Consider the following 20,473-nt stretch of genomic DNA (forward strand, 5'->3'; position numbering starts at 1 on the left):
GGGCAGCACCTGGCACAGAGTGCTGGAAAGCTCTGAAGAATTCTTCCTGTTTTGGTTCCTCTCCCTGCAACACACTTCATTGCAATATTTCCTAGAAGAGAAGTGGGCAGGGCTGTTGGGAGGAAACAGAGTGTAGTGACCAGCGTTCACAGAGAAGGGAACACGGTGACATTCCAGGATTACATCAACTTTTTAAGGGGTCTCCAAAGACTTAGAATAAACAAGCGCGTAGAACCTAGGAGCCCGAGAGCACAGCTGTACAGAAAGGAAACCAAGTCTTTCCCAGGATTGGCCCGAGACCTAGAGGCTCGCGGGACTTAGCGACCATGGTGAGTTATGCAGTCTTAGGGTGGAAGCAGGGCTACCGGCTGGTCCTCGCTGACTTCCTCTGTCTTCCCAGGCGTGTGTGCCCTGCTTGTTGCTGCTGTCACTGCTGCGCGCCTCTGCCGCCTCGCCGCTGCCGGAGGAGCCCTGCGAGCTGGACGACGAAGTCGAAGCCATCCGGTGCACCTGTAACTTCTCGGATCCCAAGCCCGACTGGTCCAGCGCCCTCCAGTGCCTGAGCGCGGTCCAGGTGGAGCTCCACGGCGGCGGCCGCAGCCTGGAAGAGTTCCTAAAGCGTGTGGACCTTGACGCCAAGCCGCAGCAGTACGTGGACGTGGTCAAGTCTCTGCCCTGGCAGCGGCTCACGGTGGCCGCGGCGCGGGTGCCCGCCCCGCTCCTGGCCAGCGCCCTGCAGATGCTGGGCTATTCCCGCCTCAGGGAACTGACGCTCCAGGACCTGGAGGTGACCGGCACCACGCCGACACCACTTCTGGAAGCCTCGGGCCCTGATCTCCACTCTCTGCACCTCCGCAATGTGACGTGGGCGGCCAGGGGCGCCTGGCTCGCCGAACTGCAACCATGGCTCAAGCCTGGCCTCCAGGTCCTGACTATTATCCAAGCTCGCTCACTTGCCTTTTCCTGCGAACAGGTCCGCCCCTTCCCGGCCCTCACCACCCTAGACCTGTCTGACAATCCCGGACTGGGCGAGAGCGGGCTGAACTTGGCTCTCTGTCCCCACAAGTTCCCCGCCCTCCAAGTCTTAGCGCTGCGCAACGCGGGCCTGGAGACGCTCCTCGGCGTGTGCGCCGCGCTGGCGACCGCGGGGGTGCGGCCGCGCCAGCTAGACCTCAGCCACAACTCGCTGCGCGCCGAGCCCGGCGCCCCCAAGTGTGTTTGGCCCAGCGAACTGCTTTCCCTCAACCTGTCATTCGCTGGGCTGGAGGAGGTGCCTAAGGGGCTACCCGCCAAGCTCAGCGTGCTGGATCTCAGCTGCAACCGGCTGAATAGGGCACCTCGGTCAGACGAGCTGCCCAAGGTGAGTAACCTGTCGCTGGACGGAAATCCCTTCCTGGACTCTGAACCCTCCAACCCCGAAGAGAACATTGGGAACTCAGGCATGGTACCCATCTGTGCAAGTTCATCCCTGGCAGTGGGAATGTCAGGAACTGTAGCTCTACTGCAAGGGGCAAGAGGTTTTGCCTAAGGCCAGAGGGAGAAGAATGAATGGGCTACCATTGCCTCAGCTTCTGCCAACATGATCATCACTTCTTCACCAACCCTCCCTCTGCCTGACCTTTAATAATTTTTTTTTTTTTCCCCGAGGTAGGGTCTCACTCTGGCCCAGGCTTACCTGGAATTCACTATGTGTTCTCAGGATGGCCTCGAACTCATGGCGATCCTTCTACCTCTGCCTCCCGAGTGCTGGGATTAAAGGCATGCGCCACCACACCCGGCTTTTAATAAAATCTTAAACTTTTCCGGGTCCATGTCATTCACTTCATAGATCTTTATTGGGTATCTGTTTTATATTGGACTCGGTGCTAGATGAAGAATTTATTACACTTAAACTTTCTTCGTTACAACTCCCTAGAAATCTTACCTGCCGTTTCCAAGAAAAGAACAGCAGGGGCAAAGAGGACAGAGAAATATCTGACTAGCGCCATGAAAGACAGCAAATGTTTGGTGTGGGCTTTCTGGATAGATCACTGGCACTTAGATTAAAGGATGGCTGGAAGATGCGGAAGGTTTCATCCTCTGTGTACTTTTCAAGAGCCACAGGTAATAAAACCCAAAGCCATTTGCTTATTGCTTTCTCTCCCATCCCCACCGGAGTTGCTGAGGTGCCTCCTGTCCTGCATAAGCTCTGAGTTTCATAATTTCAAGGTTTTGTCAAATTGATGGTGTAAAGTTTTCTCTACCCCCACAAGTATGGGGGCTTTTACCCACTCACTTCCCTATATCATGGGGGATTGGGACATAGGAAACAGATGAGATGGTCTATTTCCAAACCAGAGACACATTGGTGTGATTGTACATATGAAGATAACCTTCCCAGACTTATTCTTTTTGTTTGTTTGTTTGTTTATTTGCAAGCAGACAGAGACAAGGTGAGAGAGAGTATGGGCACACCACTACAAACAAACTCCAAATGCATGTCCTGCTTTGTGCATCTGGCTTACATGGGACTGGGGAATCAATCCCAGGTCTTTAGCCTTTGCAGACTAGCGCCTTAACTGCTAAGCCATTTCTCCAGCCCCCAGACTTATTCTCTGATTTGCAAATAGGATATTTCATCCTCTTCCCAACTTACAAATCAACTGGATATACTCTTTAAACCACATTAATGCAGAAAATCAGAGATATCAGCTATCAAGAGATGCTGTTCATGCTGAATCTCTTCCTCCTTACAAGTTCCCTGAATAAACTTAAGGTCTATGAATTTGGATTCCTACCAATGGAACCCTAAATTACAAGCCTAAATTACCCTATCTAGATATTTCTGGCAATGCCTCGGCTCCTCTGTGCAAAGCCATCTCTCTTCGTGCTTTGTACCCATTCCAGTGGCTAGGGAACAGGCCCTCAAAAGGTCTATCTGGGTTGGGTTGTGGCTGCCTTACTAGTGTGGCCTTGCAGTGCACTTCCTCATTTTTTTGCTTCCCATGGTTTAGGGATTTAAATCCTTACCAATGGCACCTTAAGTAGGTCTAAATCTCTGAGGAAACTTACCATTTCTGCCAAGGACGGTGAGCGCAGGGCTCCCACTCATACTCAGGAAAGGAGGGGACGTGAATCAGAAGGGGGAAAATCAGCTTTGCAACTCAGCTACTGTGCTACCTAGCCTACTTTAAGCCTACTTTACCTACTGAGTCATCTCAACCCCCTTACTGCTATTTTTTTCTTTGTTTGTTTGTCTTATTTTGTTTTTTCAGTGTAGGATTTCACTCTAGCCTAGGCTGGCCTGGAATTCACTATATATTCACAGGCTGGTCTCAAACTCAAGCAATCTTCCTACCTCTGCCTCCCAAGTGCTGGGATTAAAGGTGTGCACCACCATGCCCAGCCACTTACTGCATTTTTTTTTATTAACAACTTCCATGATTGTAAACAATATCCCACGATAATGCCCTCCCTCCCCCCACTTTCCCCTTTGAAACTCCATTCTCCATCATATCCCCTCCTCCTCCCAATCAGTCTCTCTTTTATTTTATTTTATTTTTTTGAATTTTATTTATTTATTTATTTGAGAGCGACAGTCACAGAGAGAAAGACAGATAGAGGGAGAGAGAGAGAATGGGCGCGCCAGGGCTTCCAGCCTCTGCAAACGAACTCCAGACGCGTACGCCCCCTTGTGCATCTGGCTAACATGGGACCTGGGGAACCGAGCCTTGAACCGGGGTCCTTAGGCTTCACAGGCAAGCGCTTAACTGCTAAGCCATCTCTCCAGCCCCTCTCTTTTATTTTGATGTCATCATCTTTTTCTCCCATCATGATGGTCTTGTGTAGGTAATGTCAGACACTATGAGGTCATGGATACCTGGGCCATTTTGTATCTGGGGGGAGCACGTTGTAAGGAGTCCTACTCTTCCTTTGGCTCTTACGTTATTTTTTTTTTCTTTTCAATTTTTTTATTAAAAACTTCCATGATGATAAAAAATATACCATGGATAAGACCCTATTGCTGAAGGCTCCACATACTTGGGCTGCAAAGCCACTGAAAAATCCTGCTGGAACTGAGCTGATAACCTCCTCCATGTAGACCAGCTGACAGAAAGCTGGAAGAAGCCATTCTACATGTAGTTCAATGGGAGAAAAAGATACCACCAGTGAAGATACTAAACAGTGGACACTGCAAGCCTTATAATTGGCCAGCCAGGCCAAATGAGCCAACGGGTACAACAGTGGCACATCTATCATGGTAGAAACTAACTGCCCTCCAATTGGACTGGAGGCCCACTCCATGGGGGGGGAATACATCCCTGATACTGAAAATTTAAAACAGGGTAGTCTCGAGCCCTAAGGGTGTAACATCTGCTGATGTCTGGATAAGTGTATATACTATGCTTATCAAACTGCCCAGTAAGCACTTCTCTTAATATTTATACCCTTATATTAACACTACTCTCACTTTTGGTAGAGAATCTTCTCTTTTCAGATGGCAATGACCTTGGGATGACTCAGAAGGTATCATAGTGCTGGAAAGAAGTGACTGGAGTACTGAGTAACATCTTGATCACACCTTCCAAGGCTCAGGGTCTAATGCAGAAGAGGTGGCAGAAAGAATGTAAGAGCCAAAGGAAAGGTAGGACTCCTTACAACATGCTCCTCCAGACACAAAATGGCCTGGATATCCATGACCTCATAATGCCTGACACTACCTACACAAGACCATCATAAGAGGAGGAAAAGATCATGACATCAAAATAAAAGAGGCACTGATTGAGAGGGGGAGGAGATATGATGGAGAATGGAATTTCAAAGGGGAAGGAGGGGGGAGGAAGGGTATTATCATGGAATATTTTTTATAATCATGGAAAATGATAATAAAAATTGAGAAAAAAGTGTAAAAATGAAAAAAAAGAATCAACATACACTCCATGAAAAAAAATACATACCATGGCAATGCCCTCCCTCCCCCCTCTCTCCCCTTTGAAATTGCATTCTCCATCATATCCCCGCCCCATCTCAATCAGTGCCTCTTTTATTTTGATGTCATGATCTTTTCCTCCTCTTATGATGGTCTTGTGTAGGTAGTGTCAGGCACTATGAGGTCATGAACATCCAGGCCATTTGGTGTCTGGAGGAGCATGTTGTAAGGAGTCCTACCTTTCCTTTGGCTCTTACATTCTTTCTGCCACTTCTTCCACATTAGACCCTGAGCCTTGGAAGGTGTGATACAGATATTGCAGTGCTGAGCACTCCTGTCACTTCTTTCCATCACCATGATGCCTTCTCAGTCATCCCAAGGTCACTGCCATCTGAAAAGAGAAGGTTCTCTACCCAAAGTGAGAATAGTATTATTATAAGGGTATGAACATTAAGAGAAGTGCTTACTGGGAAGTTTGATAAGAATAGTATATACATATATCCAGACAGCAGCAGACATTACACCCTTAGGGCTCATGACTACCCCTGTTTTAAGTTTTCAGTATCAGGGATGTATTACCTCCCATGGAGCGGGCCTCCAGTCCAAGTAGAGGGCAGTTGGTTTCCAACATGACAGACATGCACCCGTTGGCTCATTCGGGCTGGCTGGCAAAGTTTAAGACTTGCAGTGTCCACTGTTGAGTATCTTCACTGGTGATTTCTTTCTCTCCCATTGAACTGCATGCAGAATGGCTTTGTCCAGCTTTCTGTCAGCTCATCTACATGGAGAAGTTTATCAGCTCAGTTCCAGCAGGATTTCTCAGTGGCCTTGCAGCCCAAATATGTGGGATCTTCAGCAATAGGGTCTTACTGTCTATTCCTAGTGGGAAATCAAGGGCCTTGGCAATGGCCTATAATGTTTTGGGGTATCAGGGACCTCCCTCGCCAACAACTCACTGGAAGGTATCCCACCCCTCACAATAAAATTTTCTAGCAACAATCTATGGCTCCTGAGTGTTCCATTGTCCAAAAAAGTAGTTTTCCATATGAGTTATTTATATCCTCTTTGGTTTTGATTAGCTGTCCCTTCACCTTTCCTTTACTCAATATCTTCCTCTGACCTGACTTGGGCTTTTTCAACCCCATTAATCTATTCTGCTACTTACATATATACAATACCACCCTATTAAGTACCCCCTTCCCTTCTTTCTCTTCCCTTTATATCTCTTTCTTAGCTTACTGCCTTTGCTACTGAGTTTTCTTCCTACTCACACAGAAGTCCAGACATCTATAGCTAGGACCCACATATGAGAGAGAACATGCAATGTTTGGCTTTCTGGGCCTGGGTAATCACTTGGCATAATCCTTTCCAGATCCATCCATTTTCCTGAAAATTTCATAACTTCATTTTTCTTTACTGCTGAGTAGAACTCCATTGTATAAATGTGCCATATCTTCATTATCCATGTATCAGTTGAGGGATATCTAGGCTGGTTCCATTTCCCAGCTATTGTGAATTGAGCAGCAATAAACATGGTTGAGCAATATCTCTAAGGTAATGAGATGCAGCCTTAGGATATATGCCTACGAGTGCTATAGCTGGGTCATATGGTAGATCTATTTTTAGGTGTCTTAGGAACCTCCACACTTATTCCCACAATGGCTGGACCAGATTACATTCCCACCAACAGTGTAGAAGGGTTCTTCTTTTTCCACATCCTTGCCAGCATTTATGGTCATTTGTTTTCATGATGGTAGCCAATCTGACAGGGGTGAGATGGAATCTCAATGTAGTTTTAATCTGCATTTCCCTGATGACAAGGGATATAGAACTTTTTTTTAGATGCTGATATGACATCCATATTTCTTCTTTTGAGACTCTCTACTTAGTTCCATAGGCTGTTTTTTAATTGGGTTGTTTAATTTTTTATTATTCATATTTTTGAATTATTTGTATATCCTAGATATTAATGCTCTATCAGATGTATAGCTGGAAAAGATTTTCTCCCATTCTGTAGATTGCCTCTTTGCTCTATTACAGTGTCCTTTACCGTACAAAAGTTTTGTGATTTCATGAGGTCCCAGCGATTGATCTGTGGTTGCTTTTCTTGTGCAACTGGGGCTATATTCAGAAAGTCTTTGCCAATACCAATATGTTGAAGGATTACCCCTACTTTTTCTTCTAGCAGTTTCAGGTCTGATATTAAGGTCTTTGATCCATTTGGATTTAATTCTTGTGCTTGGAGAGAGATAAGGATCTATTTTCATCCTTCTTCAGATATATATCCAGTTTTCCCAGCACCATTTGTTGATGAGGCTGTCTTTTTTTCAATGAGTACTTTTGGCATTTTTGTTGAAGATCAGGTGGCTCTGGCTACTGGACTTATATCTGGGTCTTCTATTCTGTTCCATTAATTTACATGTTTGTTTTTGTACCAGTACCATGCTGTTTTTGTTATTATGGCTCTGTAATATATGTTAAAATCTGGTATGGTGATACCACCAGCCTTAATTTTTATTTTTTTATTTTTATTTTTATTTTTATTTTTTTGAGGTAGGGTCTCACTCTAGCTCAGGCTGACCTAGAATTCACTTTGTATTCTCAGAGTGGCCTCGAACTCATGGTGATCCTCCTACCTCTACCTCCCAAGTGCTGGGATTAAAGGCATGCACCACCACACCCAGCCACCAGCCTTGTTTTTGTTGGTCAAAACTGTTATAGATATTCGGGGGGTCTTGTGCTTCCAAATGAATTTTAGGATTTTTTTTCTATTTCTGTGAAGAATGCCATTGGAATTTTGACAGGGATTGCATTAAATGTGTAATTTGCTTTTGGTAAGATTGCCATTTCCTTGTGTTGCAGTCAGGTTTGCATTGCTAGTAGAAATCACCTAACCAACAGCAGCTTGTAGGGGGTGGGGAAGGTTTATTTTGACTTACAGGCTTGAGAGGAAACTCCATGATGTAGGGGGAAATGATTGCATGAACAGAGGGTGGAAATCACCCCCTAGCTAACATCAGGTGGACAATAGCAACAGGAGAGCATGCCAAAAACTGACAAGGAGATACTGGCTATAATACCCATAAGTCTGTCCCCAACAATATACTGCCTCCATTAATTCCCAAATTGCCATTAGCTGGGAACCTAGCTTTCAGGACACCTAAATTTATGGGCGACACCTGAGTTAAACCACCACATTTTGCCCTTGGCTCCCCATAAACTGATATCTATCATGATATAAAATACAATGTATTCAGTCCAACTTTAAAAGTCCCCACAGTTTTTATCAATCTTAATAATGTTCAAACATCTCCATAATCCAAGGTCTTTTAACTGAGCCATAATACCAAAAAAAATCCCTTCAAAAAAACCCATAATGGCACAAAATAAACATTCACACTGTAAAAGATGACATTAGGCATAGCAAAGGAATATTCAACTAACACAAGATTTAAACAAGGCAAACATCAAACTCTACAGTTCCAAGTCTAACAAATCTAGTTAGTGGAAAGTCCCCAAGTCTGATAATTCTAACCAGCAACAAGTCTCTGGCATTCCAATTCTGTCCCTCTAGCTAGGCTTACTCACAGTCCTGGAAAACTTCATCCAGGGCCACAGCTCTCCTTGGCAGTCATCTCATGGTCCCAGCATCTCCACTGGCTCTCCACTGCAATCCATGGTTCATCCTCAGGGCTCCATCGGGTCTCCATGCAGGCAATCCAGCAAACCTGGTTCACATTAGCCATGGCTATTTCCAAAACACTGAGACCGTGTTGCAAACTCAATGACCCTCTCTTTCCTGCATTCCTTATACTCTACAATACCAGGTAGTGTGCCAGTTTGTTAATCCAGGGGAGAATAAAGCAGACTTGGAAGAACAGGAAACTCCTTGAGCGCTCAGGCCTCTTCAAAAGAGTCTACATCCTTTTGTTGCCCCAGTACAGGTCAGCTGGCCCAATCTCAAACTTTGTAATTGCATCTGAACAGGCAGCAGCTTGGGCCCAAAGATTTCATTTCTATGCCATATCCCTCTGCACACACTAGTCCATTTCTACACACTGCAACCCCGCACAAGTTCTCAGAACACAGGCATAACAGCAAGCCTCTCACACAAACTTGTTTTAGCTTAAGGAAATCATCCATTTCTTTCATACTTTCAAACATAGTGGAGTATATGTTCTTATACTATGTCTCTATGATTTTTTGAATTTCTCTGGTATCTGGTTGTGATGGTACCTTTTGCATATCTAATTTTATTGTGTCTCTTCTCTCTTTCTTTTGGTCAGATTTGCTAAAGGTTTACCAATCTTGTTGATCCTTTCCAAGAACCAAATCTTTGTTTCATTGATTCTTTGTTTTGTTTGTTTTGGTTTCTATTTCACTAGTTTCTGCTCTAATCTTTATTATTATTTTCTTCCCATATACTGATTTTCAGTTTGCCTTGCTCTTTTTCCAAGGCTTTAAGTTGAAGCATTAAGTTGCTTACTTGTGACCTTTCTAATTTCTTAATATAGGCACTTAAAGCTATAAATTTCCCTCTTGAGACTGCCTTCATTGTATCCCAGAGGTTTTGGTATGTTGTGTTCTCATTAGCATTTGACTCTATGAATTTTTTTTTTTCCAAGGTGGGGTCTCACTCTAGCTCAGGCTAACCTGGAATTCACTATGTAGTTTCAGGGTGACCTCGAACTCTCGGCAATCCTCCTACCTTTGCCTCCCAAGTGCTGGGATTAAAGGCATGTGCCACCGTAACTAGCTGACTCTATGAATTTTTTGACTTCCTTCTTGATTTCTTCATTGACCCATTCATCATTTAGTAGTGTATTATTTAGTTTTCATGATTTTGTGTATGCTTTATAGCTTTTCTTGCTATTGATTTGTAGGTTGATCCCATTGTGAACAGATAGAGTACAAGGAATTATTTCAATTTTCCTGTACTTAGATTTGCTTTATGTCCTAATTTTTTATATGGTCTATTTTAGAGAAAGTTCCATGTGCTGCTGAAAAGAATGTGTATTCTGCAGCATTTAGATGAAATGTCCTGTATATATCTGTTAGGTCCATTTGTTCTATGTTCTTATTTATTTATTTATTTATTTATTTATTTATTTATTTATTTATTATTATTTTGGTTTTTCATGGTAGGGTCTCACTCTGGTCCAGGCAGATCTGGAATTAACTATGTAGTCTCAGGGTGGCCTCTTACCTCTGCCTCCTGAGTGCTGGGATTAAAGATGTGTACCTAGGGCTAGAGAGATGGCTTAGTGGTTAAGGGTGTGCCTGTGAAGCCTAAGGACCCCGGTTTGAGGCAAAGTCCCCCAGGACCCATGTTAGCCAGAGGCACAAGGGAGCTCATGCATCTGGAGTTCGTTTGCAGTGGCTGGAGGCCCTGGTGTACCCATTCTCTCTCTTTCTCTATCTGCCTCTTTCTCTGTCTGTTGCTGTCAAATAAATAAATAAAAATAAGCAAAACTTTTTTAAATTTAAAAAAAAAGCTGGGCGTGGTGTCACACGCCTTTAATCCCAGCACCAGGGAGGCAGAGGAGGAGGACTACTGTGAGTTCAAGGCTACCCTGAGACTCCATAGTGAATTCCAGGTCAGCCTGAGATAGAGTGAGACCCTGCCTCGAAAAAACAAAAACATCCAGTCGTGGTGGCACATGCCTTTAATCCCAGCACTCGGGAGGCAGCAGTCGGAGGATCGCCATGAGTTCAAGGCCACCCTGAGACTACATAGTGAATTCCAGGTCAGCCTGAGCCAGAGTAAGACCCTACCTCAACAAACCAAAAAAAAATAACAGAGTTATTATTGAAGGATGTGTATTTATTTTGCTATTTTTCTTGTTATATAGTTCCTCTAGTTTTACCTTTGCTTTCCTGTATTAAGTAGCATTTGAGTATGGTTTGTTTTTTCCAAGTTCCTTATATGTGTTTTTCTTTCTCTCCAACATGGAGGATCCTTTCAAGTATTTTCTTTTTTAAAAAAATGTCTTATTTATTTGAGAGAGAAAGAGAGAATGGGTGCACCAGGGCCTCCAGCCACTGCAAATGAACTCCAGATGCATGTGACCCCTTGTGCATCTAGCTTATATGGGTCTTGGAGAATAGAAATGGGATCCTTTGACTTTGCAGGCAAATGCCTTAACTGCTAAGCCATCTCTCCAGCCCTTTTCAAGTATTTTCTGTAGAGCTAGCTTGATCTTCATATATTCCTTTAGCCTGCTTTTGTTGTGGAATGTCCTTATTTCTTCATCTATTTGAATGGATAGCTTTGCAGGATAAAATAATCTTGGTGGACAGTTGTTTATCTTTCAGAACATGGAATACATCATTCCAAGCCCTTCTGGCTTTTAAGATTTGTGTTTAGTAATCTGCTGTGATCCTGATGGGCTTGCCTTTGTATGCAACTTGATTTTTCTCTCTACATGCTTTCAATATATTTTCTTTGCTTTTTGTGTTTTGTAGTTTAATTATAATATGATGGTGAGAAGTTCTTTCCTCATTTTGTTTGTTTGTTGTTCCATAGGCTTCCTATACCTCTATTGGCATAACTTTCCCTACTTGGGGGAAGTTTTCTTCTATGATTTTGTTGAAAATGCCTATTATTCCTTTGGAGTGAAATTCTTCTCCTTCTGTACCTTGAGTTCTTATGTTTGATCTGTACACAGTATCCCAAATGTCTTGAAATTCCCATTCATGTATGCCTATTAGTTGTTCTTCTCTTTGTTGGACTGTGTTAGAACTGACACCTGGCCTTCTCGTTCATATATTTAGTCCTCTCCTTGACCCATTATACTGGTGAGACTTTCTACAGAGTTTTCTTTTTGGCTTACTCTGTTTTTCATTTCTAGTATTTCTGATTAGTATTTTTTCATTATTTCTATTTTCTTATTCATGTCTTATATTGACCTACTTATTTCATTAAGTTGGTTTCCTGTGTTCTGTTGGGATTCATTCAGGAGTTGGTTTTCTTTGATTCCCTTGATTTCTTTGAGTATAGATATAATCTTTTTTTTTTTTTAAATCTTTGCCAGGCATTTCATGTAAATCAGTCTCACTGTAGTTCGTTTCCTTCTTTTTTTTTTTCTGGAGTTCATTTCTGATGGATTTGTAATTTTTGGTAGGATCGTATTGTATATCTGCAGTGTTCTTAACTATATAAATCGACTTTATGTATCTTCAGTGTAGGAGTTTAAGGTATCCAGTATAGCTTTAATAATCCAAGAGTAACAGCAGAAGTGACCCTAGGTGTTGAGTTTGCCTGCTATTCAAGTGTTGTAGCAGACTGGATGAAGCAAATTACTGGCAAATTCTAAAATTCAAGTAAGCAATATAGACATTCAATCAAAACCAGCACAGAGTATTTATACAAGCATGGGGATTACACTAAACAGATAATCTAGTAAAGACAAAGTCCCTAACAGTGTGTGTTGCCCCACACCCTTAATCCTGTCAACTGGGAGGTTGTGATTTCTAGTCTGTAACTGGTTCCAAGTCAGCCTGGGGACAGTCAGTCCCTGCCCCCAATAGTGACAGAAGAAAAAGACAAAGGTCTTAAAAATCAAGAAACATCGAAGACAATAATATTCAACACCAACATACAGCTTATTTGAGAAGGGTAAAGCCAACCAAGAATATATCAGTCAAATGTAATACATAACCTTTCCTGACATGGAGAGATTAGCACTTCTAGTGCAGACCTATGTAACTGGTTTTGTATAAGCAGGCCCTGTTACCTTTTTGGATAGTTTCCAATCTCACTGATGCTGAGTGTCCACCTTGATCCTTCTTGGTGCTGGGCAGCTGGGGGTGAATGAGTTCTCTGGAGGTTCACAGTCCTGATGGTTGGGGGATGGGAGACTTTGCAGGGTGCCTGGAGTCAAACTGGGGGCTGCTCAGCTCGTCTCTGGAATCTTCCCTTTCAGGTTTCTTGCTTTCTTGAGAAGGCTAATGTGAGTGTAAAATCCCCTCACCTTGTTTCTGCTCCTGCTGCCTGTGCTGTCCACCAGGCAGGCTCATGGATCCTGGCTGCTGGCACCTCAGTAGGATTCTGGCTGGTTTCTTCCTTTCTGGAAGATCTTGGCCTCTCCTGCTTCTTGGATGTAGTTGATAATTGTAAGGTTTGGGAGTGACCAAGAGCACACAAACCACTCTGAGGCAAAAATGAAAGCTTTTATTCAGGAAAAGCACCAGCTGCCAGGGCTGACTCACAAGAGAGGAGCACAGCCAACCTGAGTTTTCAGGGAGTGCTCTTTATAGGGATTTTTTCAGTCAGGGTAAGGTGAAGAAGGAAAAAGAACTAATTTGTTAAATTGAATAGAAAAGTTCCTTTAGGGGAGATCATTACATTAACCATTTAAAATAGGAGGCAGGAAACCATGACCTGGGGCATTGTTAGGCAAGGAGGGATAATGACTGGGTGGTTTCTTGAGGAATGTGGATAATCCACTTCCTTATGCCTCTGTCACCATTCTGCTGACCTTGGTGACTCCATCTTGGGAGCCCGTCCCAAGCTAACATTCCAGCCTCTTGTTAATGATAGTGGACAGTGGTCTCTCTTCTGTAATGTCTTCATGCTGACCATATGGGAGATGAGTTCTTATGGGAGAGGCTGGATAATGTGGTTGATGGGTCGGCCTTCCTACAGGGCAGGTGATGAGGAGGCAGTTCCATGGTGGCTAGAGGTGACAGAGTGGTGAGATCAATAGTGAGCACCCTCTGACAGCGCCAGCGTAGCATGCTGTTACAACTTGGTCCTCAGCAAAGCAGACTTCCCTCATACCATCCCAGTATTGAGCTGGCTTTGGGGCAGTCACTGGCAACACCTGTTATAGAGAAGCTGAGGGAGATGGGCTCCACACACCCCATGAGAGGACAGAAGGAAGAATAAGGAACTTGTTATCCTTGTCAACAGCTACAACATCAAAATGCCAGGCACAAGGTGGGTATGAGCACTCAGAGGTGAGGGATAGAGGGCTTAGGGCAAGAGATAGGAGACACAGGGGCATCAATGTATTCAAAAGGAACATTTTGGGATGGGTGAAGAGTAGGAACACAAGAGAGTTTAAGTTTGAGAGGGGCCATTGGGGTAGAAGGGTACTTATCCTTGGATAAGGTAGGGTAGCACGGAGGTGACTTGATTCTTTTGAGCTGTGATCCGATTGGGGATGTCCTGAAGCTTTGCAGCCATAGGAATGGTTAGGATCACCAGGTAGAGTCCAGGGTGGCTTGAGTTCCTAAGGGCAGGACTGTTTAAGGTAGACTTGATCTCCAGGGTTAAGTGAGAGGGTTGTACCTCCCTCTGATGGTTGGGGAAAAAGGCAGTCAGCATGTTTCCAGATAAGGTTTCTTATAAAGGTGAAAGTTGGTAAGTACCCATGGAGAAGAGTTTCTGGTAGTGGAGGATGGTTGTTTAACACAAAGGGGCTCCCATGCATGAGTCCAAAAGGACTAATGAAGTAGGGGACCAGAGGAGTAGCTTTCATTTGGGTTAAGGCAAGTGGGAGGAGCTGGGGCCAGGATAGGTGACATTCAGGAGTCAGTTTAGACAGGTGAGTTTTGAGAATAGTATTTGTTCTTTAAGCCTGTGGGGGAAGAGGACAATGAGTTGTTATCCAAAAGTGAATTTCTGTGCCTCTTGGGCCAGAAAAGCAACTGCAGCAAGAGTACATAGGCATGGTTGCCTATCCTGGACAGAGGGTTTTAGTTGTTTAGAAAGATAAGCTGCAGGGGCAAAAGATGGACCCTTTATTTGACCCAGAACTCTCCATGCCATACCACCTTTTTCTGTGGAATAAAGATGAAAAGCCTGCTGAAGGTCAGGAAGTGCAAGCACTGGAGCTTTCAAAAGCAGGCGGGTAGCCGGGTGTGGAGGCGCACGCCTTTAATCCCAGCACTCAGGAGGCAGAGGTACGAGGATTGCCATGAGTTCAAGGCCACCCTGAGATGATTGAGTTAATTCCAGGTCAGCCTGGACCAGAGTGAGACCCTACCTCGAAAAACCAAAAAAAAAAAAAAAAAAAAAAAAAAAAGCAGGCAGGTGAAGGCAGCATGTTTCTCACTTAGAGTTCAGGGGTTCATGAGGATCTCCCTTAGCTTTGTCATAAAGGGGTCTTGCCAGGTAGGCAAAGTTTGGAATCCACATTCTAAGGAACCCAGCAAAGCCAAGAAGAGTATTTTTTCCTTAGAGGTAGGCAGGGAGAGGGAGCAAAGATACTGTTTGCAGTCTAGGGTTAGTCGTGGTGAGGTGGGGGTAAGGAGAAAGCCTAGGTATCTAATTTGGGTTAAAGAAAGTTGAACTTTTGGGGGGAAAACTCAATATCCCTTAGATCTGAGACAGTTAAGAAGTTTGTTGGTAGGTAGTTTAGATAAAGAGAGGGTGAGCAGAGCAAAAAATCATATACACTTTGTAAAAGTGTGCTGGGTGTAAGATCCAGGGATAAAAGGTCAGTGGAGAGAACTTGACCAAATAGGTGGGGGCTGTCTCTAAAACCCTGGGGAAGGACAGTCCAGGTGAGTTGAGAGGTAGTATGAGTATTGAGGTCCTCCCAGGTGAAGGTGAAAAGATTGCAAGAATCAGGGTGGAGGGGGATGGAGAAGAAGGCATCTTTGAGGTCAAGAACAGAAAAATGAGTAGTGGAGGAGGGGATGTGAGAGAGGAGAGTACAGGGCTGGGGACCACTGGATGAATGGGCATCACAGTGGCATTGACTAGGCACAGTCTTGGACTAAGCAGTAGGTCCTGTCAGGTTTGATAACAGGCAAGATAGGAGTATTGCAAGGGGGATGAGTGGGGTGAAGGAGACCAGCTTGGAGCAAGTGAGAGATAATGGGTTTGAGTCCTTGGCAATGTTTAAGTGAGATTAAGTATTGAGGATGGCAGGGAAAAGACGTGGGATCTTTGAGTCTGACGAGGATAGGCTCGTGGTGAGAGGCTAGTGTCAGTGAGGAAGTGTCCCACACTCTGGGATCAAACTCAGAGACAGGGAGGGGAAAACTTGGGTTTTTTGTAAGGGAAGAGCTGGCATGAGGAGGATGACAGGGTGTGAGCAGTAAGTCAGAGAGAAAGTTTTTGCATAACATCTTGACCCAGGAGAGGAACAGGACAAGAGGGTATTATGAGAAATGAATGGGAGAGGGGAGTGTCCCAGACTACACAACATAAGGGGGAGTGATGCATGGGGAGTGGATAGGCTGTCAATACCCAACACAGAGATCTGCAAGGGAAAAGTCTTACCAGAGTAGGATGGCAGGACTGACCAACTGGCCCCTGTAACAAATGAAACCGGCCTTCCTGCCACTGGACTGTGACCCTGGGCTCCTCCATTGGGATATGGAGAGTGTTAGTGGGGGGCTGAGGTCCCAGGGCACCATCACTCTTTGGCCACCAGGCCCAGAAGATCAGTGATTGACTCTTGTGGGGAATGAGGGGAAGGGGACTTGATGTCTATAGACTATTTATTGAGAGAAACAGAAGGGGCAGCAAACTTTCTGTGGAATGAAGGCTGAAGCACTGGGCCAGGCTGGGGTGCAAGCTTATAAGGAGGATCCTAATAAAAACAGACTATACCAGCTGTAGGCTTAAGGAAAGTAGACAAGGAATTGTAGTTATTTGTGGCCTTACTCAGAATAAGCTTTTTTAGTCAAATTGCCTAGGGTGGATAACCCACCAGATGGTTTCTGTTCCCTCAAGGTTTTGTGAGTTAGGGGAAGTTTATCTATTGGGAGTAGCCTGTCAAGGCTGCATGTCTCTGTGACTTCTTTATTGCCTGTTAGTTTTAGGGAGAGTTATTAACTCCTTAGTTCCCTCTAGTTTTCAGGGAAGGCTATTAACCCTTCAAGGGGCAGATTGGGACAGGAAATGGGTATTGAGAACTATCATGCCCTCTTGGGAAGCAGAGTAGAGATCTGGAGTTTGTCAAAACTGACAAACTTATGGGACGTCTTTTGGAGCCCAGCCAGGAGGCAATGAACCATTCATTCTATCATGGGCCACCCTTCTGGGAGAGTTAGCGGGAGCATGGTATTTTCAGTCAGGGTTCTCTCTGGGGACAGCAAGCATCCCCACTGGGAAAGTGTTATCAGTTAAGTGAGCCTCATCAGCATGGGCCCAGACTTATCCTCCTTCATCAGGAGTCACAGTGGAGGAAAGAACTACAAAGAGATCATGCAAGGTTAGGACAATAGACCTGGGTGAGGAAGGGAATTTTTTTTTTTTTTTTTTTGTATAGTATATTGAATCAGAGGAGAAAGACCTTAGAAGTTTTCAATCTGGGATATATTAGACATGGAAAAAGGAACATGAACGTGAACAATCCCTTCAGCACCTGGGACCTCATACGTAAAGAGTACATTTCGTCTCTGAGAGAACAAGTACATTGGGCAGGAGGGGAAAGAGGAGAAGAGGAGATGGGAGATGGTGGTGGCAGGAGACACAGAAGCAGCACAGGAGACAGATGAAGCTGTTGGGGTCAGGTCATCTAGGGCGTCTGGGTTAAAAGCAGAGGGTGAGGACAAGTATGGAGGAGGGGTTGAATGAGAGCACATTTCTGAAAACTCAGGTTGGCTCTTGTGAGTCAGCCCTGGCAGCTCATGCTTTTCCTGAATAAAAGCTTTCATCTTTGCCTCAGAGTGGTTTGCGTGGTCTTGATCACTCCCGAACCTTACACTAATAACTTACACACCTTCACTTTTCAGTAGAAGAGTGTATTTTGCAGTGCTTCTCTTTATTTCCCTAGGCTGCTTTGGTATAGCTGGTATGCTGCCATCTTACCCAGAAGTCTTCTTTACTTTTATTTATTTGAGAGAGAGAAAGAGAATGGTCACACAGGGCCTCCAGCCACTGCAACTCCAGACCCACTTACCACCTTGTGCATCTGGCTTATGTGGGTCCTGGGGAGTCCAACCTGGGTCCTTTGGCTTTGCAGGCAAGTGCCTTAACCACTAAGCCATCTCTCTAGCCCAAAACTCCTCCCCACCCCTTTTTTTTGAGATTTTTGAAGTAGGGTTTCACTCTGGTCCCGGCTGATATCACTATATAGTCTCAGGGTAGCCTTGAACTCATGGCAACCCTCCTACCTCTGCCTCCCAAGTGCTAGGATTCAAGGTGTGCACCACCATGCCCAGCACAAAACTATTTTTTTTTCAAATTTTTATTAATGACTTCCATGATTATAAAAAATATCCCATGGTAATATCCTCCCTACCCCCCACTTTCCCCTTTGAAGCACCATTCTCCATCATATCCCCTCCCCATCTCAATCAGTCTCTCTTTTAATTTTGATGTCATGATCTTTTCCTCCTCTTATGATGATCTTGTGTAGGTAGTGTCAGGCACTGTGAGGTCATGGATATCCAGGCCATTTGGTGTCTGGAGGGAGCATGTTGTAAGGAGTCCTACCTACCCTTCCTTTGGCTCTTACATTCTTTCTGCCACCTCTTCCACATTAGACCCTGAGCCTTGGAAGGTGTGATAGAGATATTGCAGTACTGAGCACTGCAGTCACTTCTTTCCAGCACCATGATACCTTCTGAGTCATCCCAAGGTCACTGCCATCTGAAAAGAAGAGATTCTCTACCAAAAGTGAGAGTAGCATTAATATAAGGGTATGAACATTAACAGAAGTTCTTACTGGGCAGTTTGATATGCATAGTATGTACATTTAACCCAGAAACTATTTTTTAACATATATATTATTTAGCTAGATAAGAAGTAGGTTTCCATATGGCTTATTCATGACAATCTTTAATTTTTTTTAAGTTTATTTGAGCCAGGCATGGTGGCGCACACCTTTAATCCCAGCACTTGGGAGGCAAAAGTAGGAGGATTGCCATGAGTTCAAGGCCACACTGAGACTACATAGTGAATTCTAGGTCAGCCTGGACAAGAGTGAGATCCTACCTTGAAAAACCAAAATAAATAAATAAATTAATTAATTAAATAATTCCAGGTCAACCAAAAAAAAAAGGGGGGGGTTATTTACTTATTGGCAAGCAGAGAGAGAGAGAGATAGAAAAGGGCTCCAGCTGCTGTAATTGAAGTCCAGATGCATGTGCCACTTTGTGCATCTGGCTTTATGTAGGCACTGGGGAGTAGAACCTGGACCATCAAGGTTTGCTTTCTACTCACTTTCTCTGTGTCAGCCTCTTTCTCTCTGACTCTTTCTCAATTTTTCTTTTTTGTTTGTTTTTCAAGGTAAGGTCTCATTCTAGCCCAGGCTTACCTAGAATTTACTATGTAGTCTCAGGGTGGCCTAGAACTCACAGCAGTCCTCCTACCTCTGCCTCCGGAGTGCTGGGTCTCTGACTCTTTCTGCCTCAAGTAAATAAATAGAAATATTTTTTTCAATACTATAATAAGGGCTGGAGAGATGGCTTAGCAGCTAAGGTACTTGCCTATGAAGACAAAGGACCCAGGTTCAATGCCTTAGGACCCATATAAGTCAGATGAACAAAGTGGCACATGCATCTGTAGTTCATTTGCAGTAACTGAAGGTCATGGCGTGCCCATTCTCTCTGTCTCTATCTGCCTCTCTCTGTCTCTAATAAAATAAAATAAAAAGTTTAAAAAACTAGTATAATGAGCCAGGCATGGTGGCACATGCCTTTAATCCCAGCACTCAAGAGGCAGAGATAGGAGGATTGCCATGAGTTCAAGGACAGCCTAAGGCTACATAGTGAATTCCAGGCCAGCCTAGGCTAGAGTGAGACTCTACATTGAAAAACAACAACAACAACAAAAAATCCTGTAGTGAGGCTGAGGTAGGAGGCTAGATTTAGAGAAAGACAGCCACTCTGGATAGCAGTCATCATCTCCCATCTCACAAAAACAGAAACCAGGCTGGGAAGATGGGTCAACCACTAAGAGGACTTGCCAAAAGCATAAAGGCCCGAGGAAATTTGAGATCATTTGTGTTTGATTCTCCAGGACCCATATGTACAGCTAGGCATAGCCATATGCTGCACATTTGGATCCCCAGTCCTGTGAGGAACAGAAACTAGAGAATAGCTTGGGATTGCAAAAACCATAGCTCCACATTCAGAGAGATTTCTCTCAAGGAAATGTGAGAATGAATAGTAGAGGAAGAACACTCAATATTCTCGTCTGGCTTCCCCACACTTGAAAAGGCATCTGGACGTACATCTACATGCACCACATACATACCACATATACTACACATGCAAAGAAAATAAACCAGAAAACTTACAAAGATATACTACCTCATAGAGATGTCTACCATTAAAAATAAAGAAAAAGGCTGAGTGTGGTGGTGTATGCCTTTAACCTCAGCACTCACTTGGGAATCAGAGGAAGATCACTGTGAATTTGAGGCAAGCCTAAGACTACATAGTGAATTCCAAGTCAGCCTGAGCTAGAGTGAAACCCTAACTTGAAAAACAAAAACAAAAACAAAAACAAAAGAGCCGGGTGTGGTGGCACATGCCTTTAATCCCAGCAGCGGTAAGAGGATCACAGTGAGTTCAAGGCCACCCTGAGACCACATAGTGAGTTCTAGGTCAGCCTGGACTAGAGTGAGATCCTACCTTGAGAAACCAAAATAAATA

General features: G+C 44.1%; 1 protein-coding gene across 1 annotated transcript; it reads left to right on the forward strand.

Annotated features, from left to right (window-relative positions):
* The first annotated feature begins 103 nt into the window (after nt 1-103).
* Cd14 (CD14 molecule) lies at nt 104-1,641 on the forward strand. Its single transcript, XM_045132668.1, has 2 exons — nt 104-329; nt 401-1,641. Exons 1-2 carry the CDS (start codon nt 327-329, stop codon nt 1,526-1,528), a joined length of 1,131 nt encoding a protein of 376 aa, XP_044988603.1. The 5' UTR covers nt 104-326; the 3' UTR covers nt 1,529-1,641.
* Nucleotides 1,642-20,473: the final 18,832 nt, after the last annotated feature.

Source organism: Jaculus jaculus, chromosome 13 (assembly GCF_020740685.1).
Source record: "Jaculus jaculus isolate mJacJac1 chromosome 13, mJacJac1.mat.Y.cur, whole genome shotgun sequence".
Classification (NCBI taxonomy): domain Eukaryota; kingdom Metazoa; phylum Chordata; class Mammalia; order Rodentia; family Dipodidae; genus Jaculus; species Jaculus jaculus.